The sequence below is a fragment of the Oncorhynchus tshawytscha genome, linkage group LG11 (genome assembly GCF_018296145.1).
Source record: "Oncorhynchus tshawytscha isolate Ot180627B linkage group LG11, Otsh_v2.0, whole genome shotgun sequence".
Classification (NCBI taxonomy): Eukaryota; Metazoa; Chordata; class Actinopteri; order Salmoniformes; family Salmonidae; genus Oncorhynchus; species Oncorhynchus tshawytscha.
The window spans coordinates 55157605-55184607 of NC_056439.1; the positions used below are offsets into that span (position 1 = coordinate 55157605).

General features: G+C 47.3%; 1 protein-coding gene across 2 annotated transcripts in view; it reads left to right on the top strand.

Annotated features, from left to right (window-relative positions):
- Positions 1 to 11840, top strand: part of rab11fip5a (RAB11 family interacting protein 5a (class I)) — a 67395-nt gene extending 55555 nt beyond the window's left edge. For both annotated transcript variants that reach the window (XM_042330396.1, XM_042330397.1), the window contains 2 exons: positions 3315 to 3459; positions 10492 to 11840. In XM_042330396.1, the coding sequence (XP_042186330.1) occupies positions 3315 to 3459; positions 10492 to 10749 (403 nt within the window). In that variant the 3' untranslated portion in view covers positions 10750 to 11840. The remainder of the gene's footprint in view (positions 1 to 3314; positions 3460 to 10491) is intronic.
- Positions 11841 to 27003: the final 15163 nt, after the last annotated feature.

Here is a 27003-nt window from a genome sequence, read left to right on the forward strand (position 1 = left end):
GTTCAATAACAGCTAGGTGGGGGAGGACAGTGTTCAATAACAGCTAGGAGGGAGAGTACTGGAGGACAGGGTTCAATAACAGCTAGGAGGGAGAGTACTGGAGGACAGGGTTCAATAACAGCTAGGAGGGAGAGTACTGGAGGACAGGGTTCAATAACAGCTAGGAGGGCGAGGACAGGGTTCAATAACAGCTAGGAGGGAGAGTACTGGAGGACAGGGTTCAATAACAGCTAGGAGGAAGAGTACTGGAGGACAGACCTGTCAATAACAGCTACGAGCTGGAGTACTGGAGGACAGGGTTCAATAACAGCTAGGAGGGGGAGTCCTGGAGGACAGGGTTCAATAACAGCTAGGAGGGGAGGACAGGGTTCAATAACAGCTAGGAGGGGGAGTACTGGAGGACAGGGTTCAATAACAGCTAGGAGGGGGAGGACAGGGTTCAATAACAGCTAGGAGGGGGAGGACAGGGTTCAATAACAGCTAGGAAGGAGTGTACTGGAGGACAGGGTTCAATAACAGCTAGGAGGGAGAGTACTGGAGGACAGGGTTCAATAACAGCTAGGAGGGGGAGGACAGGGTTCAATAACAGCTAGGAGGGAGAGTCCTGGAGGACAGGGTTCAATAACAGCTAGGAGGGAGAGTACTGGAGGACAGGGTTCAATAACAGCTAGGAGGGGAGTACTGGATGACAGGTCCCAATAACAGCTAGGAGGGGAGTACTGGAGGACAGGTCCCAATAACAGCTAGGAGGGGGAGTACTGGAGGACAGGTCCCAATAACAGCTAGGAGGGGAGTACTGGAGGACAGGTCCCACTAACAGCTAGGAGGGAGAGTACTGGAGGACAGGGTTCAATAACAGCTAGGAGGGAGAGTACTGGAGGACAGGGTTCAATAACAGCTAGGAGGGGGAGTACTGGAGGACAGGTCCCACTAACAGCTAGGAGGGAGAGTACTGGAGGACAGGGTTCAATAACAGCTAGGAGGGAGAGTACTGGAGGACAGGGTTCAATAACAGCTAGGAGCTGGAGTACTGGAGGACAGGGTTCAATAACAGCTAGGAGGGGGAGGACAGGGTTCAATAACAGCTAGGAGGGGAGGACAGGGTTCAATAACAGCTAGGAGGGGAGGACAGGGTTCAATAACAGCTAGGAGGGGAGGACAGGGTTCAATAACAGCTAGGTGGGGGAGGACAGTGTTCAATAACAGCTAGGAGGGAGAGTACTGGAGGACAGGGTTCAATAACAGCTAGGAGGGAGAGTACTGGAGGACAGGGTTCACTAACAGCTAGGAGGGAGAGTACTGGAGGACAGGGTTCAATAACAGCTAGGAGGGGGAGGACAGGGTTCAATAACAGCTAGGAGGGAGAGTACTGGAGGACAGGGTTCAATAACAGCTAGGAGGAAGAGTACTGGAGGACAGACCTGTCAATAACAGCTACGAGCTGGAGTACTGGAGGACAGGGTTCAATAACAGCTAGGAGGGGGAGTCCTGGAGGACAGGGTTCAATAACAGCTAGGAGGGGGAGGACAGGGTTCAATAACAGCTAGGAGGGGAGTACTGGAGGACAGGGTTCAATAACAGCTAGGAGGGGGAGGACAGGGTTCAATAACAGCTAGGAGGGGGAGGACAGGGTTCAATAACAGCTAGGAAGGAGTGTACTGGAGGACAGGGTTCAATAACAGCTAGGAGGGAGAGTACTGGAGGACAGGGTTCAATAACAGCTAGGAGGGGGAGGACAGGGTTCAATAACAGCTAGGAGGGAGAGTCCTGGAGGACAGGGTTCAATAACAGCTAGGAGGGAGAGTACTGGAGGACAGGGTTCAATAACAGCTAGGAGGGAGAGTACTGGAGGACAGGGTTCAATAACAGCTAGGAGGGAGAGTACTGGAGGACAGGGTTCAATAACAGCTAGGAGGGAGAGTACTGGAGGACAGGGTTCAATAACAGCTAGGAGGGAGAGTACTAGAGGACAGGGTTCAATAACAGCTAGGAGGGAGAGAGAGGACAGGGTTCAATAACAGCTAGGAGGGGGAGTACTGGAGGACAGGGTTCAATAACAGCTAGGAGGGGGAGGACAGGGTTCAATAACAGCTAGGAGGGAGAGTACTGGAGGACAGGGTTCAATAACAGCTAGGAGGGAGAGTACTGGAGGACAGGGTTCAATAACAGCTAGGAGGGGAGGACAGGGTTCAATAACAGCTAGGAGGGAGAGTACTGGAGGACAGGGTTCAATAACAGCTAGGAGGGAGAGAGAGGACAGGGTTCAATAACAGCTAGGAGGGGAGTACTGGAGGACAGGGTTCAATAACAGCTAGGAGGGGAGGACAGGGTTCAATAACAGCTAGGAGGGAGAGTACTGGAGGACAGGGTTCAATAACAGCTAGGAGGGAGAGTACTGGAGGACAGGGTTCAATAACAGCTAGGAGGGGGAGGACAGGGTTCAATAACAGCTAGGAGGGAGAGTCCTGGAGGACAGGGTTCAATAACAGCTAGGAGGGAGAGTCCTGGAGGACAGGGTTCAATAACAGCTAGGAGGGAGAGTACTGGAGGACAGGGTTCAATAACAGCTAGGAAGGAGAGTACTGGAGGACAGGGTTCAATAACAGCTAGGAGGGAGAGTACTGGAGGACAGGGTTCAATAACAGCTAGGAGGGAGAGAGAGGACAGGGTTCAATAACAGCTAGGAGGGAGAGTACTGGAGGACAGGGTTCAATAACAGCTAGGAGGGAGAGTACTGGAGGACAGGGTTCAATAACAGCTAGGAGGGAGAGTACTGGAGGACAGGGTTCAATAACAGCTAGGAGGGAGAGAGAGGACAGGGTTCAATAACAGCTAGGAGGGAGAGTACTGGAGGACAGGGTTCAATAACAGCTAGGAGGGAGAGTACTGGAGGACAGGGTTCAATAACAGCTAGGAGGGAGAGTACTGGAGGACAGGGTTCAATAACAGCTAGGAGGGAGAGTACTGGAGGACAGGGTTCAATAACAGCTAGGAGGGAGAGTACTGGAGGACAGGGTTCAATAACAGCTAGGAGGGAGAGTACTGGAGGACAGGGTTCAATAACAGCTAGGAGGGAGAGTACTGGAGGACAGGGTTCAATAACAGCTAGGAGGGAGAGTCCTGGAGGACAGGGTTCAATAACAGCTAGGAGGGAGAGTACTGGAGGACAGGGTTCAATAACAGCTTTCTCTGTGAAACTATCTTCAGTATGTCGTCTCAAAATGGACAGGTTCAAGTCTGGAGACTGAAAGATGGACTTTTATTTTTGTGCCCTTTTCTATCAGTGACGCGTCTTACTGTATGTCCCTTTACAGTCCTCACCCAGTGAAGCCCCTGACCCCAGAGGAGAAGAGGCGGGCGGAACTTTCTGAGGGGCGGTCGGTGCTGGACAAACTCAAGTCCTCTATCCACCCGGGGAGGAGCAGCCAGCCCACCGAGCAGCAGCCTGAGAAGAAAAAGGTACAGGAGTGACTAGCTGGCACACACCACACAGAACTACCACACAGAAAGCACAAACTGAAGCAATTGGCAGTTTCTCTGTTTAACTTAATCCCCCCTCTCTCGTTGTCTTTACCTCGCCTTTCTCCCCCTCTCTCGTTGTCTTTACCTCACCTTTCTCCCCCTCTCTCTCTCATTGTCTTTACCTCGCCTTTCTCCCCCTCTCTCTCGTTGTCTTTAACTTGCCTTTCTCCCCCTCTCTCGTTGTCTTTACCTTGCCTTTCTCCCCCTCTCTCGTTGTCTTTACCTTGCCTTTCTCTCCCTCTCTCTCTCGTTGTCTTTACCTTGACTTTCTCTCCCTTGCCTTTCTCTCCCTCTCACGTTGTCTTTACCTTGCCTTTCTCCCCCTCTCTCGTTGTCTTTACCTTGCCTTTCTCCCCCTCTCTCGTTGTCTTTACCTCGCCTTTCTCCCCCTCTCTCTCTCGTTGTCTTTACCCCGCCTTTCTCCCCCTCTCTCGTTGTCTTTACCTCGCCTTTTCCCCCTCTCTCGTTGTCTTTACCTCGCCTTTCTCCCCCTCTCTCGTTGTCTTTACCTCGCCTTCCTCCCCCTCTCTCGTTGTCTTTACCTCGCCTTTCTCCCCCTCTCCTTTTTGCCTTTACCTCACCTTTCCCCCTCTCTCTCTCGTTGTCTTTACCTCGCCTTTCTCCCCCTCTCTCTCTCATTCTTTACCTCGCCTTTCTCCCCCTCTCTCGTTGTCTTTACCTCGCCTTTCTTCCCCTCTCTCTCGTTGTCTTTACCTCGCCTTTCTCCCCCTCTCTCTCTCGTTGTCTTTATCTGGCCTTTCTCCCCCTCTCTCGTTGTCTTTACCTCGCCTTTTCCCCCTCTCTCGTTGTCTTTACCTTGCCTTTCTCCCCCTCTCTCGTTGTCTTTACCTCGCCTTTCTCTCCCTCTCTCTCTCGTTGTCTTTACCTCGCCTTTCTCCCCCTCTCTCTCTTGTTGTCTTTACCTCGCCTTTCTCCCCCTCTCTCTCGTTGTCTTTACCTCGCCTTTCTCCCCCTCTCTCTCTCGTTGTCTTTACCTCGCCTTTCTCCCCTTCTCTCGTTGTCTTTAACTTGCCTTTCTCCCCCTCTCTCGTTGTCTTTACCTTGCCTTTCTCCCCCTCTCTCGTTGTCTTTACCTTGCCTTTCTCTCCCTCTCTCTCTCGTTGTCTTTACCTTGACTTTCTCTCCCTCTCTCTCGCGTTGTCTTTACCTTGCCTTTCTCTCCCTCTCACGTTGTCTTTACCTTGCCTTTCTCCCCCTCTCTCGTTGTCTTTACCTTGCCTTTCTCCCCCTCTCTCGTTGTCTTTACCTCGCCTTTCCCCCTCTCTCTCTCGTTGTCTTTACCCCGCCTTTCTCCCCCTCTCTCGTTGTCTTTACCTCGCCTTTTCCCCCTCTCTCGTTGTCTTTACCTCGCCTTTCTCCCCCTCTCTCGTTGTCTTTACCTCGCCTTCCTCCCCCTCTCTCGTTGTCTTTACCTCGCCTTTCTCCCCCTCTCCTTTTTGCCTTTACCTCGCCTTTCCCCCTCTCTCTCTCGTTGTCTTTACCTCGCCTTTCTCCCCCTCTCTCTCTCGTTCTTTACCTCGCCTTTCTCCCCCTCTCTCGTTGTCTTTACCTCGCCTTTCTTCCCCTCTCTCTCGTTGTCTTTACCTCGCCTTTCTCCCCCTCTCTCTCTCGTTGTCTTTATCTGGCCTTTCTCCCCCTCTCGTTGTCTTTACCTCGCCTTTTCCCCCTCTCTCGTTGTCTTTACCTTGCCTTTCTCCCCCTCTCTCGTTGTCTTTACCTCGCCTTTCTCTCCCTCTCTCTCTCGTTGTCTTTACCTCGCCTTTCTCCCCCTCTCTCTCTTGTTGTCTTTACCTCGCCTTTCTCCCCCTCTCTCTCGTTGTCTTTACCTCGCCTTTCTCCCCTCTCTCTCTCGTTGTCTTTACCTCGCCTTTCTCCCCTTCTCTCGTTGTCTTTACCTCGCCTTTCCACCCCCTCTCTCGTTGTCTTTACCTCGCCTTTCCCCCCCCTCTCTCGTTGTCTTTACCTCTCCTTTCTCCCCCTCTCTCTCTCGTTGTCTTTACCTCGCCTTTCTCCCCCTCTCTCTCTCGTTGTCTTTACCTCGCCTTTCTCCCCCTCTCTCTCTCGTTGTCTTTACCTTGCCTTTCTCCCCCTCTCTCGTTGTCTTTACCTTGCCTTTCTCTCCCTCTCTCTCGCGTTGTATTTACCTTGCCTTTCCCCCTCTCTCGTTGTCTTTACCTTGCCTTTCTCCCCCTCTCTCGTTGTCTTTACCTCGCCTTTCTCTCCCTCTCTGTCTCGTTGTCTTTACCTTGCCTTTCTCCCCCTCTCTCATTGTCTTTACCTCGCCTTTCTCTCCCTCTCTCTCTCATTGTCTTTATCTCTCCTTTCTCCCCCTCTCTCTCGTTGTCTTTACCTCGCCTTTCTCCCCCTCTCTCTCGTTGTCTTTACCTCGCCTTTCTCCCCCTCTCTCTCTCGTTGTTTTTACCTCGCCTTTCTCCCCCTCTCTCGTTGTCTTTACCTCGCCTTTCTCCCCCCTCTCTCTCGTTGTCTTTACCTCGCCTTTCTCCCCCTCTCTCTCTTGTTGTCTTTACCTCGCCTTTCTCCCCCTCTCTCTCGTTGTCTTTACCTCGCCTTTCTCCCCCCTCTCTCTCGTTGTCTTTACCTCGCCTTTCTCCCCCTCTCTCGTTGTCTTTACCTCGCCTTTCCACCCCCTCTCTCGTTGTCTTTACCTCGCCTTTCCCCCTCTCTCGTTGTCTTTACCTCTCCTTTCTCCCCCTCTCTCTCTCGTTGTCTTTACCTCACCTTTCTCCCCCTCTCTCTCGTTGTCTTTACCTCGCCTTTCTCCCCCTCTCTCTCTCGTTGTCTTTACCTTGCCTTTCTCCCCCTCTCTCGTTGTCTTTACCTTGCCTTTCTCTCCCTCTCTCTCGCGTTGTATTTACCTTGCCTTTCCCCCTCTCTCGTTGTCTTTACCTTGCCTTTCTCCCCCTCTCTCGTTGTCTTTACCTCGCCTTTCTCTCCCTCTCTGTCTCGTTGTTTTTACCTCGCCTTTCTCTCCCCTCTCTCTCTGGTTGTCTTTACCTCGCCTTTCTCCCCCTCTCTCTGGTTGTCTTTACCTCGCCTTTTCCCCCTCTCTCGTTGTCTTTACCTTGCCTTTCTCCCCCTCTCTCATTGTCTTTACCTCGCCTTTCTCTCCCTCTCTCTCTCATTGTCTTTATCTCTCCTTTCTCCCCCTCTCTCTCGTTGTCTTTACCTCGCCTTTCTCCCCCTCTCTCTCGTTGTCTTTACCTCGCCTTTCTCCCCTCTCTCTCTCGTTGTTTTTACCTCGCCTTTCTCCCCCTCTCTCGTTGTCTTTACCTCGCCTTTCTCCCCCTCTCCTTTTTGCCTTTACCTCGGCTTTCCCCCTCTCTCGTTGTCTTTACCTCTCCTTTCTCCCCCTCTCTCCCCTCTCTCTCTCGTTGTCTTTACCTCGCCTTTCTCCCCCTCTCTCTCTCGTTGTCTTTACCTCGCCTTTCTCCCCCTCTCTCGTTGTCTTTACCTCGCCTTTCTCTCCCTCTCACTCTCGTTGTCTTTACCTCGCCTTTCTCCCCCTCTCTCTCTGGTTGTCTTTACCTCGCCTTTTCCCCCTCTCTCGTTGTCTTTACCTTGCCTTTCTCCCCCTCTCTCGTTGTCTTTACCTTGCCTTTCTCTCCCTCTCTCTCGCGTTGTCTTTACCTTGCCTTTCTCCCCCTCTCGCGTTGTCTTTACCTTGCCTTTCTCCCCCTCTCTCGTTGTCTTTACCTTGCCTTTCTCCCCCTCTCTCGTTGTCTTTACCTCGCCTTTCTCTCCCTCTCTCGTTGTCTTTACCTCGCCTTTTCCCCCTCTCTCTCTGGTTGTCTTTACCTCGCCTTTTTCCCCCTCTCTCGTTGTCTTTACCTTGCCTTTCTCCCCCTCTCTCGTTGTCTTTACCTTGCCTTTCTCTCCCTCTCTCTCGCGTTGTCTTTACCTTGCCTTTCTCCCCCTCTCGCGTTGTCTTTACCTTGCCTTTCTCCCCCTCTCTCGTTGTCTTTACCTTGCCTTTCTCCCCCTCTCTCGTTGTCTTTACCTTGCCTTTCTCCCCCTCTCTCGTTGTCTTTACCTCGCCTTTTCCCCCTCTCTCGTTGTCTTTACCTCGCCTTTCTCCCCCTCTCTCTCTCGTTGTCTTTACCTCGCCTTTCTCCCCCTCTCTCTCTCGTTGTCTTTACCTCGCCTTTCTCCCCCTCTCTCTCGTTGTCTTTACCTCGCCTTCCTCCCCCTCTCTCTCTCGTTGTCGTTACCTCGCCTTTCTCCCCCTCTCTCGTTGTCTTTACCTCGCCTTTCTCCCCCTCTCCTTTTTGCCTTTACCTCGCCTTTCCCCCCTCTCTCGTTGTCTTTACCTCTCCTTTCTCCCCCTCTCTCTCTCGTTGTCTTTACCTCGCCTTTCTCCCCTCTCTCTCGTTGTCTTTACCTCGCCTTTCTCCCCCTCTCTCTCTCGTTCTTTACCTCGCCTTTCTCCCCCTCTCTCGTTGTCTTTACCTCGCCTTTCTCCCCCTCTCTCTCTCGTTCTTTACCTCGCCTTTCTCCCCCTCTCTCGTTGTCTTTACCTCGCCTTTCTTCCCCTCTCTCTCGTTGTCTTTACCTCGCCTTTCTCCCCCTCTCTCGTTGTCTTTACCTCGCCTTTCTCCCCCTCTCTCGTTGTCTTTACCTCGCCTTTCTCCCCCTCTCTCTCTCGTTGTCTTTACCTCGCCTTTCTCCCCCTTTCTCTCTCGTTGTCTTTACCTCGCCTTTCTCCCCTCTCTCTCTCGTTGTCTTTACCTCGCCTTTCCCCCCTCTCTCGTTGTCTTTACCTCTCCTTTCTCCCCCTCTCTCTCTCGTTGTCTTTACCTCGCCTTTCCACCCCCTCTCTCGTTGTCTTTACCTCGCCTTTCCACCCCCTCTCTCGTTGTCTTTACCTCTCCTTTCTCCCCCTCTCTCTCTCGTTGTCTTTACCTCGCCTTTCTCCCCTCTCTCTCTCGTTGTCTTTACCTCGCCTTTCTCCCCCTCTCTCTCTCGTTGTCTTTACCTTGCCTTTCTCCCCTCTCTCGTTGTCTTTACCTTGCCTTTCTCTCCCTCTCTCTCGCGTTGTCTTTACCTTGCCTTTCTCCCCCTCTCGCGTTGTCTTTACCTTGCCTTTCTCCCCCTCTCGCGTTGTCTTTACCTTGCCTTTCTCTCCCTCTCACTCTCGTTGTCTTTACCTCACCTTTCTCCCCCTCTCTCGTTGTCTTTACCTCGCCTTTCTCTCCCTCTCACTCTCGTTGTCTTTACCTCGCCTTTCTCCCCCTCTCTCTCTGGTTGTCTTTACCTCGCCTTTTTCCCCCTCTCTCGTTGTCTTTACCTTGCCTTTCTCCCCCTCTCTCGTTGTCTTTACCTCGCCTTTCTCTCCCTCTCACTCTCGTTGTCTTTACCTCGCCTTTCTCCCCCTCTCTCTCTGGTTGTCTTTACCTCGCCTTTTTCCCCCTCTCTCGTTGTCTTTACCTTGCCTTTCTCCCCCTCTCTCGTTGTCTTTACCTCGCCTTTCTCTCCCTCTCACTCTCGTTGTCTTTACCTCACCTTTCTCCCCCTCTCTCTCTGGTTGTCTTTACCTCGCCTTTTTCCCCCTCTCTCGTTGTCTTTACCTTGCCTTTCTCCCCCTCTCTCGTTGTCTTTATCTCGCCTTTCTCTCCCTCTCTCTCTCGTTGTCTTTCTCTCCTTTCTCCCCCTCTCTCGTTGTCTTTACCTCGCCTTTTCCCCCTCTCTTGTTGTCTTTACCTCGCCTTTCTCCCCCTCTCTCGTTGTCTTTACCTCGCCTTTCTCCCCCTCTCTCTCTCGTTGTCTTTACCTCGCCTTTCTCCCCCTCTCTCTCTCGTTGTCTTTACCTCGCCTTTCTCCCCCTCTCTCTCTCGTTGTCTTTACCTCGCCTTTCTCCCCCTCTCTCTCGTTGTCTTTACCTCGCCCTTCTCCCCCTCTCTCTCTCGTTGTCTTTACCTCGCCTTTCTCCCCCTCTCTCGTTGTCTTTACCTCGCCTTTTCCCCCTCTCTCGTTGTCTTTACCTCGCCTTTCTCCCCCTCTCTCGTTGCCTTTACCTCGCCTTTCTCCCCCTCTCTCGTTGCCTTTACCTCGCCTTTCTCCCCCTCTCTCGTTGCCTTTACCTCGCCTTTCCCCCTCTCTCGTTGTCTTTACCTCTCCTTTCTCCCCCTCTCTCTCTCGTTGTCTTTACCTCGCCTTTCTCCCCCTCTCTCTCTCGTTGTCTTTACCTCGCCTTTCTCCCCCTCTCTCGTTGTCTTTACCTCGCCTTTCTTCCCCTCTCTCTCGTTGTCTTTACCTTGCCTTTCTCCCCCTCTCTCTCGTTGTCTTTACCTCGCCTTTCTCCCCCTCTCTCTCTCGTTGTCTTTACCTCTCCTTTCTCCCCCTCTCTCTCTCGTTGTCTTTACCTCGCCTTTCCACCCCCTCTCTCGTTGTCTTTACCTCGCCTTTCCCCCCTCTCTCTTGTTGTCTTTACCTCTCCTTTCTCCCCCTCTTTCTCTCGTTGTCTTTACCTCGCCTTTCTCCCCCTCTCTCTCTCGTTGTCTTTACCTCGCCTTTATCCCCCTCTCTCGTTGTCTTTACCTTGCCTTTCTCTCCCTCTCTCTCTCATTGTCTTTACCTTGCCTTTCTCTCCCTCTCTCTCTCATTGTCTTTACCTTGCCTTTCTCTCCCTCTCTCTCTCGTTGTCTTTACCTCGCCTTTCTCCACCTCTCTCGTTGTCTTTACTTCGCCTTTCTCCCCTCTCTCGTTGTCTTTACCTCGCCTTTCTCCCCCTCTCTCTCGTTGTCTTTACCTCGCCTTTCTCCCCCTCTCTCTCTCGTTGTCTTTACCTCGCCTTTCTCCCCCTCTCTCTCTCGTTGTCTTTACCTCGCCTTTCTCCCCCTCTCTCTCTCGTTGTCTTTACCTCGCCTTTCTCCCCCTCTCTCTCTCGTTGTCTTTACCTCGCCTTTCTCCCCCTCTTTCTTTCTCTCCAAGTCTCTGACGGAGGGAGCTGGGCCATACTACCATCTGACCCACAGTGAGCTGGTCGCCCTCCTCCTCCAACGGGAGGCAGACCTACACCGGCAGAGGGTGGAGTTTGACCACCAGAGGGCGTTGCTAGCGAAGCGGGAGGCAGAATTGAAGAAGATGAAGCCTCAGGTTAGGGATCTGGAGGACTACATAGACACGCTGCTGGTTCGCATTATGGAGCAGACTCCCACCATCCTGCAGGTCGGCACCAAGCTCAAGTGACCGAGAGAGGGACTGATGGAATGGGGGTAACTAGCACCTAGGGTTGTGACATTCCCAGGTTTTCTAGAAATCCTGGTTGGAAGATTCCCGGAATCCGGAGGGAATAAGCAGGGGATCCAGGAATACTCTAACTGGGATTTCTGGGAAAACCTGAGAATTTTGTTTGCTGCAATTTTGCAACCCTGCTTGCACCTCGTTACTCTGACCCCCCCATAACAACCTCTACTCTGACCCCCTATAACAACCTCTACTCTGACCGCCCCCATAACAACACAACAACAATAGCTGTCTTCTTTATTAGTCTGTTCACTGCTGTGCTTCTGACATAATACTGTAGCTAGAAAACACAGCACTGACAAAATGGATGGTTTGGAATTGACTTCACTTGTATTGGAAGGCGCCCTCCCTGGTTTTGAAGGGGTTTGGGTTGCGGTGGGTTTGGGTTGCGGTGGTGGGTTGTGGTTCGTAAGGTTATGGTTTGGTAGAGGTCGTGGGGTTAAACAAGAGGGTCCTCAGGTTGTTTCAGGTATACCCAGTTGGTATTGAGCTAAGAGATCAAACCCAGATCACTCCGATACTGAATGACTTCCTCTTCATCACCTAGGCTACATCCAAAATGGCACCCTAGATCCTGTGTAGTGCACTACTTTTGATCAGGGCCCAAAGGGAAACCCATATAGGGCTCTGGTCAATAGTAGTGCACTATATAGGGAATAGGGTGCCATTTGGAATGCAGGCCCAGTCACTTCACAACCTAGACATTTTGCCCTGCAGACAAGTGCACCTACCACAGTTGTCAAGCTACAAACCAAATGAGAGATAGGAACTATCACTCATGTGTTATGGGCTGTGTCCCTAAAGTAGTGCACTATGTAGGGAATAGGTTGCCATTTAGGATGTAAAAATGATGTGCAAATGAATGGAATGGGAAGTGGTTTTAGGTTCAAAAGTGTTCTTACAAAAACAAACAGATGAATAGTTTGATCTTTGATGCGAAGTTCAGCTTGATTTGCTTTTTCTTTCATTTCTTACAATATGCTGCTTTTAACGTGGTGTATTGCAGACAGACAGGCAGACAGACAGACAGGCAGGCAGACAGACAGGCAGACAGACAGACAGGCAGACAGGCAGACAGACAGGCAGACAGACAGACAGACAGGCAGACAGACAGACAGGCAGACAGACAGGCAGACAGACAGGCAGACAGACAGACAGGCAGACAGACAGGCAGACACAGGCAGACAGACAGGCAGACAGACAGACAGGCAGAGACAGACAGGCAGAGACAGACAGGCAGACAGACAGACAGACAGACAGACAGACAGACAGACAGACAGACAGACAGACAGACAGACAGACAGAGACAGACAGACAGACAGACAGGCAGACACAGACAGGCAGGCAGACAGGCAGACAGACAGACAGACAGACAGACAGACAGACAGACAGACAGACAGACAGACAGACAGACAGACAGACAGACAGACAGACAGACAGGCAGGCAGGCAGACAGACAGGCAGACTGTGTTGATACCATTAAGATAAGTACTGTAGGTCTCAATGTTAGGCCTATTACCCGGCTAGATACTGTACTGTTTCAGATGATACTACCAGGCTAAGAAATTGAGTGCAGATAGACGTGCACAGAATGTATTGATACGGTTAAGGTTAAGGTTAAGTACCTTAAGTACCTTTTCAGATAGTTAAGTACCTTTTCAGATAGTGTGGCAAAAATTCTGATCGGGTTTTCCAGAAATCCAGGTTGGATAATTCCGGGATTCGGAAGGGAATAAGTAGGAAATCCGGAATCCTCCAACAAGGACTTCTGGAAAATAAAAAACATGTTGGGAAACCCTAGTTTCAGATGTTACGATCGGGAAAAGTATTGTACTGTTTCAGATGTATTGTTAATACCAGGCTATGTTCTGTACTGTTTCAGATGTATTGTTAATACCAGGCTATGTTCTGTACTGTTTCAGATGTATTGTTAATACCAGGCTAAGAACTGTCTGGGTGACACTGCTTCTCCAACACGCTTCACCTTCCTTCCACTGTGCATTATTAAATCAACACAATTTATTATAGAGACAAAATAATGCATAGAAACATGATTTCTTATAGCAACAAAACACTGCTTAGAAACATACTGGTACTTGACTCCCCTCTGCCTGTCTCTCTGCCCCTGTATGCCCCCCCCCCATTCCCTGTGCTTGAGCTAAAGCATGCGTACTACTACTAATAATGCTGTCAGGTGTGTTACTAAAGGGATATATAACATATCTACAGCTGTATATGCCATATTGAAATGCCAAATGCTGCCTTATTGTTTGTCCTTAATGCTCCAGTTCACAGTTTGGTTCCAGAATAGCACTTCATTTCACCTAAAGGAGATTGGGACACATGAAGAAAAAGTCAAGCCATTGTCCCGTGACTGTTATTCTGTCACAGGACACAAGACACAACAACGCTTTGTTGCAATGTTATTTAGTTGTTGTTTAGTTCATCACACAAGAAGAAACCCCGTTGTGTTCATACTAACAGGTTATGAGCAGAAACCCCATTGTGTTCATACTGACAGGTTATGAGCAGAAACCCCATTGTGTTCATACTAACAGGTTATGAGAAGAAACCCCATTGTGTGCATACTAACAGGTTATGAGAAGAAACCCCATTGTGTGCATACTAACAGGTTATGAGCAGAAACCCCATTGTGTGCATACTGAGGTTATGAGCAGAAACCCCATTGTGTGCATACTAACAGGTTATGAGCAGAAACCCCATTGTGTGCATACTAATAGGTTATGAGCAGAAACCCCATTGTGTGCATACTGAGGTTATGAGCAGAAACCTCATTGTGTGCATACTAAGAGGTTATGAGCAGAAACCCCATTGTGTGCATACTGAGGTTATGAGCAGAAACCCCATTGTGTGCATACTGAGGTTATGAGCAGAAACCTCATTGTGTGCATACTAAGAGGTTATGAGCAGAAACCCCATTGTGTGCATACTGAGGTTATGAGCAGAAACCCCATTGTGTGCATACTAACAGGTTATGAGCAGAAACCCCATTGTGTGCATACTAATAGGTTATGAGCAGAAACCCCATTGTGTGCATACTGAGGTTATGAGCAGAAACCCCATTGTGTGCATACTAACAGGTTATGAGCAGAAACCCCATTGTGTGCATACTAATAGGTTATGAGCAGAAACCCCATTGTGTGCATACTGAGGTTATGAGCAGAAACCTCATTGTGTGCATACTAAGAGGTTATGAGCAGAAACCCCATTGTGTGCATACTGAGGTTATGAGCAGAAACCCCATTGTGTGCTTACTGAGGTTATGAGCAGAAACCTCATTGTGTGCGTACTAAGAGGTTATGAGCAGAAACCCCATTGTGTGCATACTGAGGTTATGAGCAGAAACCCCATTGTGTGCATACTGAGGTTATGAGCAGAAACCCCATTGTGTGCATACTGAGAGGTTATGAGCAGAAACCCCACTGTGTGCATACTGAGGTTATGAGCAGAAACCCCATTATGTGCATACTAAGAGGTTATGAGCAGAAACCCCACTGTGTGCATACTAAGAGGTTATGAGCAGAAACCACATTGTGTGCATACTAACAGGTTATGAGCAGAAACCCCATTATGTGCATACTAATAGGTTATGAGCAGAAACCCCATTGTGTGCATACTAATAGGTTATGAGCAGAAACCCCATTGTGTGCATACCAACAGGTTATGAGCAGAAACCCCATTATGTGCATACTAATAGGTTATGAGCAGAAACCCCATTGTGTGCATACTAATAGGTTATGAGCAGAAACCCCATTGTGTGCATACTAATAGGTTATGAGCAGAAACCCCATTGTGTGCATACTAACAGGTTATGAGCAGAAACCACATTGTGTGCATACCAACAGGTTATGAGCAGAAACCCCATTGTGTGCATACTAATAGGTTATGAGCAGAAACCCCATTGTGTGCATACTAATAGGTTATGAGCAGATTATGATTACCTGTGGAATGCCAAAAAGCCAAACCTTGAACCCTAATGAACATATGGAGGTTTGATTCACTGTAGTTATTGAATTATGAAGCCACTGTTGCTAAATGGGTTCCAGTCTGTTGCGCTGTCATTCCCTTTCCTTGTCATAGTGGAATGTCAGCACAAACGGACTGGATTTCTCCAGGCTAAACTGTTACAGCATTTCTAGATGTTCTTGCACTACCCTCCTCTTCAGAAGCGTAGAAATAGAATGGTCAGAACATACAGAGCCTTAAGGAGGTATTCAACCTTCGGAGTCTGAGTATCTAAAAGCTTTTCACACCTGGATTGTTCAGCATTTTGCTCATTATCCTTTTAAAAACTCTTCAAGCTCTGTCAAGTTGGTTGTCAAGTTGGTTGGTGATCATTGCTAGACAACCATTTAAGTCTTGCCATAGATTTCCAAGCTGATTTAAGTAAAAGGTTTAACTTGGCCACTCAAGTACCTTCAATGTCGTCTTGGTAAGCAACTCTTGTAGATTTGGCCTTGTGTTTTAGGTTATTGTCCTGCTGAAAGGTGAATTAATCCCCCAGTGTCTGTTGGAAAGCAGACTGAACCAGATTTTCCTCTAAGATTTTGCCTGTTTTAGCTCTATTCTGTACATTTTTATCCTGAAAAACTCCCCAGTCCTTATCGATGACAAGCATACCCATAACATGATGCGGACACCACTTTGCTTGAAAATATAAAGAGTGGTACTCAGTGATGTGTTGGATTTGCCCCAAACGCTTTATATTCAGAACAAAACGTTTGTTTCTTTACCAATTTGTTTGCAGTATTACTTTAGTGCCTCATTGCAAACAGGATGCATGTTTTGGAATATGTTCTATTCTCTAGAGGCTTCCTTCTTTTCACTCTGTCAGTTAGGTTAGTATTGTGGAGTAACCACACTTGTTGATCCATCCTCAGTTCTCCTATCACAGCCATTAAACTCTTTTAAAATCACATTGGCCACATGGTGAAATCACTGAGCGGTTTCCTGAATAGGAATACCTCCCTGGTCTTTGTGGTTGTATCTGTGTTTGAATTTCACTTCTCAAATTTATTTTTAAATTTTTCCTTTATTTAACTAGGCAAGTCAGTTAAGAACAAATTCTTATTTACAATGACGGCCTAGGAACAGTGGGTTAACTGCCTTGTTCAGGGGCAGAACAACAGATTTTTACCTTGTCAGCTCGGGGATTTGATCTATCAACCTTTCGGTTACCAGTCCAACGCTCTAACCACGAGGCCTCCTGCCGCCCCTACCTTACAGGTAATTGTATGGAGTTGTGGAGTACAGAGATTGTGGAGTACAGAGATGAGGTAGTCATTCAACCATCATGTTAAAAACTTACTGCACACGGAGTCCATGCAACTTATTATGTGACTTGTTAAGCACATTTTTACTTCTGAGCTTATTTAGGCTTGCCTTAACAAAGGGGTTGAATACTTATTGTCTCAAGACATTTCAGCTTTAAATGTGATATTAAATTGTTTAACAAAAATCTACAAACAAAATTCCACTTGGACGTAATTGTATTGTGTGTGTAGATCAGTGACACAAACATCTCAATGAATACATTTTAAATTCAGACTGTAACAACGAAATGTGAAAAATGTCAAGGGGTTGAATAGTTTCTGAAGGCCCTGTATTAATGGGTCGACTTCCTACCGATCCCTCTGCCTCACTGGGCTTCTTCTTCTTGACATGACACCTCAAGAAGTTGTTTAGCCAAAAAAAGGTTTCTATCCAGTTTAAAGCACATTGATTCTGAAATAGTATAATAATGCCTCATCTCAAGTTCTGCTTTAGGAATGCAGGGTCTACACTATTCCCTAGTGCACTACTTTTGGCCTGAACCCTGTAGGCCCTGGCCAAAAGTAGTGCACTATATTTTAGGGTGCCATTTTAGCTGCAGACATTAAATGTGACTGCATTTTTCTAAACTGCTAATGTTTTGTCTTCCTCCTTGTCTTCCGTTTTAAAGTTCATTTCAGTTCAACTGATTGTGTCTCTGTTTTAGCTGGTGGAATGTGCATAAGTTAGTCAAAGATTGGAAAGTTTACAATTCGTGATACAATTGTTTCACAAATTTTATATATTTAATAAAATGATTTTGTGTTTCTTGCTCACTATATGTTTGGCTCTTCAACTTTATTTTAACACACACACACACAGACAGAAAAATATGGATAGGCTTGGACAATTAAAATAGTGAAACTTAAGAGCTGGTTTTGCTCAGTAGTAACCACTACAGTGTCAGGTTAGACTGGTAGTAACCACTACAGTGTCAGGTTAGGAGGTTTAGACTGGTAGTAACCACTACAGTGTCAGGTTAGGAGGTTTAGACTGGTAGTAACCACTACAGTGTCAGGTTTAGACTGGTAGTAACCACTACAGTGTCAGGTTAGACTGGTAGTAACCACTACAGTGTCAGGTTAGACTGGTAGTAACCACTACAGTGTCAGGTTAGACTGGTAGTAACCACTACAGTGTCAGGGTTAGACTGGTAGTAACCACTACAGTGTCAGGTTTAGACTGGTAGTAACCACTACAGTGTCAGGTTTAGACTGGTAGTAACCACTACAGTGTCAGGTTAGGAGGTTTAAACTGGTAGTAACCACTACAGTGTCAAGTTTAGACTGGTAGTAACCACTACAGAGTCAGGTTAGGAGGTTTAGACTGGTAGTAACCACTACAGTGTCAGGTTAGACTGGTAGTAACCACTACAGTGTCAGGTTTAGACTGGTAGTAACCACTACAGTGTCAGGTTTAGACTGGTAGTAACCACTACAGTGTTAGGTTAGATTGGTAGTAACCACTACAGTGTTAGGTTAGATTGGTAGTAACCACTACAGTGTTAGGTTAGACTGGTAATAACCACTACAGTGTCAGGTTAGACTGGTAGTAACCACTACAGTGTCAGGTTAGACTGGTAGTAACCACTACAGTGTCAGGTTAGGAGGTTTAGACTGGTAGTAACCACTACAGTGTCAGGTTTAGACTGGTAGTAACCACTACAGTGTCAGGTTTAGACTGGTAGTAACCACTACAGTGTCAGGTTAGACTGGTAGTAACCACTACAGTGTCAGGTTAGACTGGTAGTAACCACTACAGTGTCAGGTTTAGACTGGTAGTAACCACTACAGTGTCAGGTTAGACTGGTAGTAACCACTACAGTGTCAGGTAGACTGGTAGTAACCACTACAGTGTCAGGTTAGGAGGTTTAGACTGGTAGTAACCACTACAGTGTCAGGTTAGACTGGTAGTAACCACTACAGAGTCAGGTTAGGAGGTTTAGACTGGTAGTAACCACTACAGTGTCAGGTTCGACTGGTAGTAACCACTACAGTGTCAGATTAGACTGGTAGTAACCACTACAGTGTCAGGTTAGACTGGTAGTAACGACTACAGTGTCAGGTTAGACTGGTAGTAACCACTACAGTGTCAGGTTTAGACTGGTAGTAACCACTACAGTGTCAGGTTAGGAGGTTTAGACTGGTAGTAACCACTACAGTGTCAGGTTTAGACTGGTAGTAACCACTACAGTGTCAGGTTAGACTGGTAGTAACCACTACAGTGTCAGGTTTAGACTGGTAGTAACCACTACAGTGTCAGGTTAGGAGGTTTAGACTGGTAGTAACCACTACAGTGTCAGGTTTAGACTGGTAGTAACCACTACAGTGTCAGGTTTAGACTGGTAGTAACCACTACAGTGTCAGGTTAGACTGGTAGTAACCACTACAGTGTCAGGTTAGACTGGTAGTAACCACTACAGTGTCAGGTTTAGACTGGTACAGTGTCAGGTTTAGACTGGTAGTAACCACTACAGTGTCAGGTTAGACTGGTAGTAACCACTACAGTGTCAGGTTAGACTGGTAGTAACCACTACAGTGTCAGGTTTAGACTGGTAGTAACCACTACAGTGTCAGGTTAGACTGGTAGTAACCACTACAGTGTCAGGTTAGACTGGTAGTAACCACTACAGTGTCAGGTTAGACTGGTAGTAACCACTACAGTGTCAGGTTAGACTGGTAGTAACCACTACAGTGTCAGGTTAGGAGGTTTAGACTGGTAGTAACCATTACAGTGTCAGGTTAGACTGGTAGTAACCACTACAGTGTCAGGTAGACTGGTAGTAACCACTACAGTGTCAGGTTAGGAGGTTTAGACTGGTAGTAACCACTACAGTGTCAGGTTAGACTGGTAGTAACCACTACAGTGTCAGGTTAGGAGGTTTAGACTGGTAGTAACCACTACAGTGTCAGGTTAGACTGGTAGTAACCACTACAGTGTCAGGTTAGGAGGTTTAGACTGGTAGTAACCACTACAGTGTCAGGTTAGACTGGTAGTAACCACTACAGTGTCAGGTAGACTGGTAGTAACCACTACAGTGTCAGGTTAGGAGGTTTAGACTGGTAGTAACCACTACAGTGTCAGGTTAGACTGGTAGTAACCACTACAGTGTCAGGTAGACTGGTAGTAACCACTACAGTGTCAGGTTAGGAGGTTTAGACTGGTAGTAACCACTACAGTGTCAGGTTAGACTGGTAGTAACCACTACAGTGTCAGGTTAGGAGGTTTAGACTGGTAGTAACCACTACAGTGTCAGGTTAGGAGGTTTAGACTGGTAGTATCCACTACAGTGTCAGGTTAGGAGGTTTAGACTGGTAGTAACCACTACAGTGTCAGGTTAGACTGGTAGTAACCACTACAGTGTCAGGGTTAGACTGGTAGTAACCACTACAGTGTCAGGTTAGGAGGTTTAGACTGGTAGTAACCACTACAGTGTCAGGTTAGACTGGTAGTAACCACTACAGTGTCAGGTTAGGAGGTTTAGACTGGTAGTAACCACTACAGTGTCAGGTTAGGAGGTTTAGACTGGTAGTAACCACTACAGTGTCAGGTTAGTAACCACTACAGTGAGGTTTAGACTGGTAGTAACCACTACAGTGTCAGGTTAGACTGGTAGTAACCACTACAGTGTCAGGTTAGGAGGTTTAGACTGGTAGTAACCACTACAGTGTCAGGTTAGGAGGTTAGACTGGTAGTAACCACAACAGTGTCAGGGGTTAGACTGGTAGTAACCACTACAGTGTCAGGGTTTAGACTGGTAGTAACCACTACAGTGTCAGGTTAGACTGGTAGTAACCACTACAGTGTCAGGTTAGACTGGTAGTAACCACTACAGTGTCAGGGTTAGACTGGTAGTAACCACTACAGTGTCAGGTTAGGAGGTTTAGACTGGTAGTAACCACTACAGTGTCAGGTTAGACTGGTAGTAACCACTACAGTGTCAGGTTAGGAGGTTTAGACTGGTAGTAACCACTACAGTGTCAGGTTAGGAGGTTTAGACTGGTAGTAACCACTACAGTGTCAGGTTAGACTGGTAGTAACCACTACAGTGTCAGGTTAGGAGGTTTAGACTGGTAGTAACCACTACAGTGTCAGGTTAGGAGTAACCACTACAGTGTCAGGTTAGGAGGTTTAGACTGGTAGTAACCACTACAGTGTCAGGTTTAGACTGGTAGTAACCACTACAGTGTCAGGTTAGACTGGTAGTAACCACTACAGTGTCAGGTTAGGAGGTTTAGACTGGTAGTAACCACTACAGTGTCAGGTTAGACTGGTAGTAACCACTACAGTGTCAGGGTTAGACTGGTAGTAACCACTACAGTGTCAGGTTTAGACTGGTAGTAACCACTACAGTGTCAGGTTAGACTGGTAGTAACCACTAGAGTGTCAGGTTTGGAGGTTAAGACTGGTAGTAACAACTACAGTGTCAGGTTAGACTGGTAGTAACCACTACAGTGTCAGGTTAGGAGGTTTAGACTGGTAGTAACCACTACAGTGTCAGGTTAGGAGGTTAGACTGGTAGTACCACAACAGTGTCAGGGTTAGACTGGTAGTAACCACTACAGTGTCAGGTTTAGACTGGTAGTAACCACTACAGTGTCAGGTTAGGAGGTTTAGACTGGTAGTAACCACTACAGTGTCAGGTTAGGAGGTTTAGACTGGTAGTAACCACTACAGTGTCAGGTTAGGAGGTTTAGACTGGTAGTAACCACTACAGTGTCAGTTTAGGAGGTTAGACTGGTAGTAACCACTACAGTGTCAGGTTAGGAGGTTTAGACTGGTAGTAACCACTACAGTGTCAGGTTAGGAGGTTTAGACTGGTAGTAACCACTACAGTGTCAGGTTAGGAGGTTTAGACTGGTAGTAACCACTACAGTGTCAGGTTAGGAGGTTAGACTGGTAGTAACCACTACAGTGTCAGGTTAGGAGGTTTAGACTGGTAGTAACCACTACAGTGTCAGGTTAGACTGGTAGTAACCACTACAGTGTCAGGTTAGGAGGTTTAGACTGGTAGTAACCACTACAGTGTCAGGTTAGGAGGCTTAGGCTGGTAGTAACCACTACAGTGTCAGGGTTAGACTGGTAGTAACCACTACAGTGTCAGGTTAGGAGGTTTAGACTGGTAGTAACCACTACAGTGTCAGGTTAGACTGGTAGTAACCACTACAGTGTCAGGTTAGACTGGTAGTAACCACTACAGTGTCAGGTTAGGAGGTTTAGACTGGTAGTAACCACTACAGTGTCAGGTTAGGAGGTTTAGACTGGTAGTAACCACTACAGTGTCAGGTTAGACTGGTAGTAACCACTACAGTGTCAGGTTAGGAGGTTTAGACTGGTAGTAACCACTACAGTGTCAGGTTAGGAGGTTTAGACTGGTAGTGACCACTACAGTGTCAGGTTAGACTGGTAGTAACCACTACAGTGTCAGGGTTAGACTGGTAGTAACCACGACAGTGTCAGGTTAGGAGGTTTAGACTGGTAGTAACCACTACAGTGTCAGGTTAGACTGGTAGTAACCACTACAGTGTCAGGTTAGGAGGTTTAGACTGGTAGTAACCACTACAGTGTCAGGTTAGGAGGCTTAGACTGGTAGTAACCACTTCAGTGTCAGGTTAGGAGGTTAGACTGGTAGTAACCACTACAGTGTCAGGGTTAGACTGGTAGTAACCACTACAGTGTCAGGTTAGGAGGTTTAGACTGGTAGTAACCACTACAGTGTCAGGTTAGACTGGTAGTAACCACTACAGTGTCAGGGTTAGACTGGTAGTAACCACTACAGTGTCAGGTTAGGAGGTTTAGACTGGTAGTAACCACTACAGTGTCAGGTTAGGAGGTTTAGACTGGTAGTAACCACTACAGTGTCAGGTTAGACTGGTAGTAACCACTACAGTGTCAGGTTAGGGTTAGACTGGTAGTAACCACTAGAGTGTCAGGTTAGGAGGTTTAGACTGGTAGTAACCACTACAGTGTCAGGTTAGACTGGTAGTAACCACTACAGTGTCAGTGTCAGGTTAGACTGGTAGTAACCACTACAGTGTCAGGTTTAGACTGGTAGTAACCACTACAGTGTCAGGTTAGACTGGTAGTAACCACTACAGTGTCAGGTTAGGAGGTTTAGACTGGTAGTAACCACTACAGTGTCAGGTTAGACTGGTAGTAACCACTATAGTGTTAGGTTAGGAGGTTTAGACTGGTAGTAACCACTACAGTGTCAGGTTAGACTGGTAGTAACCACTATAGTGTTAGGTTAGGAGGTTTAGACTGGTAGTAACCACTACAGTGTCAGGTTAGGAGGTTTAGACTGGTAGTAACCACTACAGTGTCAGGTTAGACTAACCACTACAGTGTAGTTTAGACCACTACAGTGTCAGGTTAGGAGGTTTAGACTGGTAGTAACCACTACAGTGTCAGGTTAGGAGGTTTAGACTGGTAGTAACCACTACAGTGTCAGGTTAGACTGGTAGTAACCACTACAGTGTCAGGGTTAGACTGGTAGTAACCACTACAGTGTCAGGTTAGGAGGTTTAGAGTAACCACTGGTCAGGTAACCACTACAGTGTCAGGGTTAGACTGGTAGTAACCACTACAGTGTCAGGTTAGACTGGTAGTAACCACTACAGTGTCAGGTTTAGACTGGTAGTAACCACTACAGTGTCAGGTTAGACTGGTAGTAACCACTACAGTGTCAGGTTAGGAGGTTTTAGTAACCACTACAGTGTCAGGTTAGACTGGTAGTAACCACTACAGTGTCAGGGTTAGACTGGTAGTAACCACTACAGTGTCAGGTTAGGAGGTTTAGACTGGTAGTAACCACTACAGTGTCAGGTTAGACTGGTAGTAACCACTACAGTGTCAGGTTAGGAGGTTTAGACTGGTAGTAACCACTACAGTGTCAGGTTAGTGTAACCACTACAGTGTCAGGTCAGGAGGTTTAGACTGGTAGTAACCACTACAGTGTCAGGTTTAGACTGGTAGTAACCACTACAGTGTCAGGTTAGGAGGTTTAGACTGGTAGTGTGTCAGGTTAGGAGGTTTAGACTGGTAGTAAGTAACCACTACAGGTTTAGTAACCACTACAGTGTCAGGTTAGACTGGTAGTAACCACTACAGTGTCAGGTTAGACTGGTAGTAACCACTACAGTGTCAGGTTAGGAGGTTTAGACTGGTAGTAACCACTACAGTGTCAGTTTAGGAGGTTAGACTGGTAGTAACCACTACAGTGTCAGTTAGGAGGTTTAGACTGGTAGTAACCACTACAGTGTCAGGTTAGGAGGTTTAGACTGGTAGTAACCACTACAGTGTCAGGTTAGGAGGTTTAGACTGGTAGTAACCACTACAGTGTCAGGTTAGGAGGTTAGACTGGTAGTAACCACTACAGTGTCAGGTTAGGAGGTTTAGACTGGTAGTAACCACTACAGTGTCAGGTTAGACTGGTAGTAACCACTACAGTGTCAGGTTAGGAGGTTTAGACTGGTAGTAACCACTACAGTGTCAGGTTAGGAGGTTTAGACTGGTAGTAACCACTACAGTGTCAGGTTAGGAGGTTAGACTGGTAGTAACCACTACAGTGTCAGGTTAGACTGGTAGTAACCACTACAGTGTCAGGTTAGGAGGTTTAGACTGGTAGTAACCACTACAGTGTCAGGTTAGACTGGTAGTAACCACTACAGTGTCAGGTTAGGAGGTTAGACTGGTAGTAACAGGTTAGGAGGTTTAGACTACAGTGTCAGGTTAGGAGGTTTAGACTGGTAGTAACCACTACAGTGTCAGGTTAGGAGGTTTAGACTGGTAGTAACCACTACAGTGTCAGGTTAGACTGGTAGTAACCACTACAGTGTCAGGTTAGGAGGTTTAGACTGGTAGTAACCACTACAGTGTCAGGTTAGGAGGTTTAGACTGGTAGTAACCACAGGTTAGACAGTGTCAGGTTAGGAGGTTTAGACTGGTAGTAACCACTACAGTGTCAGGTTAGGAGGTTTAGACTGGTAGTAACCACGACAGTGTCAGGTTAGGAGGTTTAGACTGGTAGTAACCACTACAGTGTCAGGTTAGACTGGTAGTAACCACTACAGTGTCAGGTTAGACTGGTAGTAACCACTACAGTGTCAGGTTAGGAGGTTTAGACTGGTAGTAACCACTACAGTGTCAGGTTAGGAGGTTTAGACTGGTAGTAACCACTACAGTGTCAGGTTAGACTGGTAGTAACCACTACAGTGTCAGGTTAGACTGGTAGTAACCACTACAGTGTCAGGTTAGACTGGTAGTAACCACTACAGTGTCAGGGTTAGACTGGTAGTAACCACTACAGTGTCAGGTTAGGAGGTTTAGACTGGTAGTAACCACTACAGTGTCAGGTTAGGAGGTTTAGACTGGTAGTAACCACTACAGTGTCAGGTTAGACTGGTAGTAACCACTACAGTGTCAGGGTTAGACTGGTAGTAACCACTAGAGTGTCAGGTTAGGAGGTTTAGACTGGTAGTAACAACTACAGTGTCAGGTTAGACTGGTAGTAACCACTACAGTGTCAGGTTAGGAGGTTTAGACTGGTAGTAACCACTACAGTGTCAGGTTAGACTGGTAGTAACCACTACAGTGTCAGGGTTAGACTGGTAGTAACCACTACAGTGTCAGGGTTAGACTGGTAGTAAACACTACAGTGTCAGGTTAGGAGGTTTAGACTGGTAGTAACCACTACAGTTTCAGGTTAGACTGGTAGTAACCACTACAGTGTCAGAGGAGGTTTAGACTGGTAGTAACCACTACAGTGTCAGGTTAGGAGGTTTAGACTGGTAGTAACCACTACAGTGTCAGGTTAGGAGGTTTAGACTGGTAGTAACCACTACAGTGTCAGGTTAGACTGGTAGTAACCACTACAGTGTCAGGTTAGGAGGTTTAGACTGGTAGTAACCACTACAGTGTCAGGTTAGGAGGTTTAGACTGGTAGTAACAACTACAGTGTCAGGTTAGACTGGTAGTAACCACTACAGTGTCAGGTTAGGAGGTTTAGACTGGTAGTAACAACTACAGTGTCAGGTTAGACTGGTAGTAACCACTACAGTGTCAGGTTAGGAGGTTTAGACTGGTAGTAACCACTACAGTGTCAGGTTAGGAGGTTTAGACTGGTAGTAACCACTACAGTGTCAGGTTAGGAGGTTTAGACTGGTAGTAACAACTACAGTGTCAGGTTAGACTGGTAGTAACCACTACAGTGTCAGGTTAGGAGGTTTAGACTGGTAGTAACCACTACAGTGTCAGGTTAGGAGGTTAGACTGGTAGTAACCACAACAGTGTCAGGGTTAGACTGGTAGTAACCACTACAGTGTCAGGTTTAGACTGGTAGTAACCACTACAGTGTCAGGTTAGACTGGTAGTAACCACTACAGTGTCAGGTTAGGAGGTTTAGACTGGTAGTAACCACTACAGTGTCAGGTTAGACTGGTAGTAACCACTACAGTGTCAGGTTAGACTGGAGGTTAGACTGGTAGTAACCACTACAGTGTCAGGTTTTAGACTGGTAGTAACCACTACAGTGTCAGGTTAGACTGGTAGTAACCACTACAGTGTCAGGTTAGGAGGTTTAGACTGGTAGTAACCACTACAGTGTCAGGTTAGGAGGTTTAGACTGGTAGTAACCACTACAGTGTCAGGTTAGGAGGTTTAGACTGGTAGTAACCACTACAGTGTCAGGTTAGACTGGTAGTAACCACTACAGTGTCAGGTTAGGAGGTTTAGACTGGTAGTAACCACTACAGTGTCAGGTTAGGAGGTAACCACTTTAGACTGGTTAGTAACCACTACAGTGTCAGGTTAGACTGGTAGGTTAGACTGGTAGTAACCACTACAGTGTCAGGTTAGGAGGTTTAGACTGGTAGTAACCACTACAGTGTCAGGTTAGACTGGTAGTAACCACTACAGTGTCAGGTTAGGAGGTTTAGACTGGTAGTAACCACTACAGTGTCAGGTTAGGAGGTTTAGACTGGTAGTAACCACTACAGTGTCAGGTTAGGAGGTTTAGACTGGTAGTAACCACTACAGTGTCAGGTTAGGAGGTTTTTAGACTGGTAGGTTAACCACTACAGTGTCAGGTTAGACTGGTAGTAACCACTACAGTGTCAGGTTAGGAGGTTTAGACTGGTAGTAACCACTACAGTGTCAGGTTAGGAGGTTTAGACTGGTAGTAACCACTACAGTGTCAGGTTTAGACGGGTAGTAACAACTAAAGTGTCAGGTTAGGAGGTTAGACTGGTAGTAACCACTACAGTGTCAGGTTAGGAGGTTTAGACTGGTAGTAACCACTACAGTGTCAGGTTAGACTGGTAGTAACCACTACAGTGTCAGGTTAGGAGGTTTAGACTGGTAGTAACCACTACAGTGTCAGGTTAGGAGGTTTAGACTGGTAGTAACCACTACAGTGTCAGGTTAGGAGGTTTAGACTGGTAGTAACCACTACAGTGTCAGGTTAGGAGGTTAGACTGGTAGTAACCACTACAGTGTCAGGTTAGGAGGTTTAGACTGGTAGTAACCACTACAGTGTCAGGTTAGACTGGTAGTAACCACTATAGTGTTAGGTTAGGAGGTTTAGACTGGTAGTAACCACTACAGTGTCAGGTTAGGAGGTTTAGACTGGTAGTAACCACTACAGTGTCAGGTTAGGAGGCTTAGGCTGGTAGTAACCACTACAGTGTCAGGGTTAGACTGGTAGTAACCACTACAGTGTCAGGTTAGGAGGTTTAGACTGGTAGTAACCACTACAGTGTCAGGTTAGACTGGTAGTAACCACTACAGTGTCAGGTTAGACTGGTAGTAACCACTACAGTGTCAGGTTAGGAGGTTTAGACTGGTAGTAACAACTACAGTGTCAGGTTA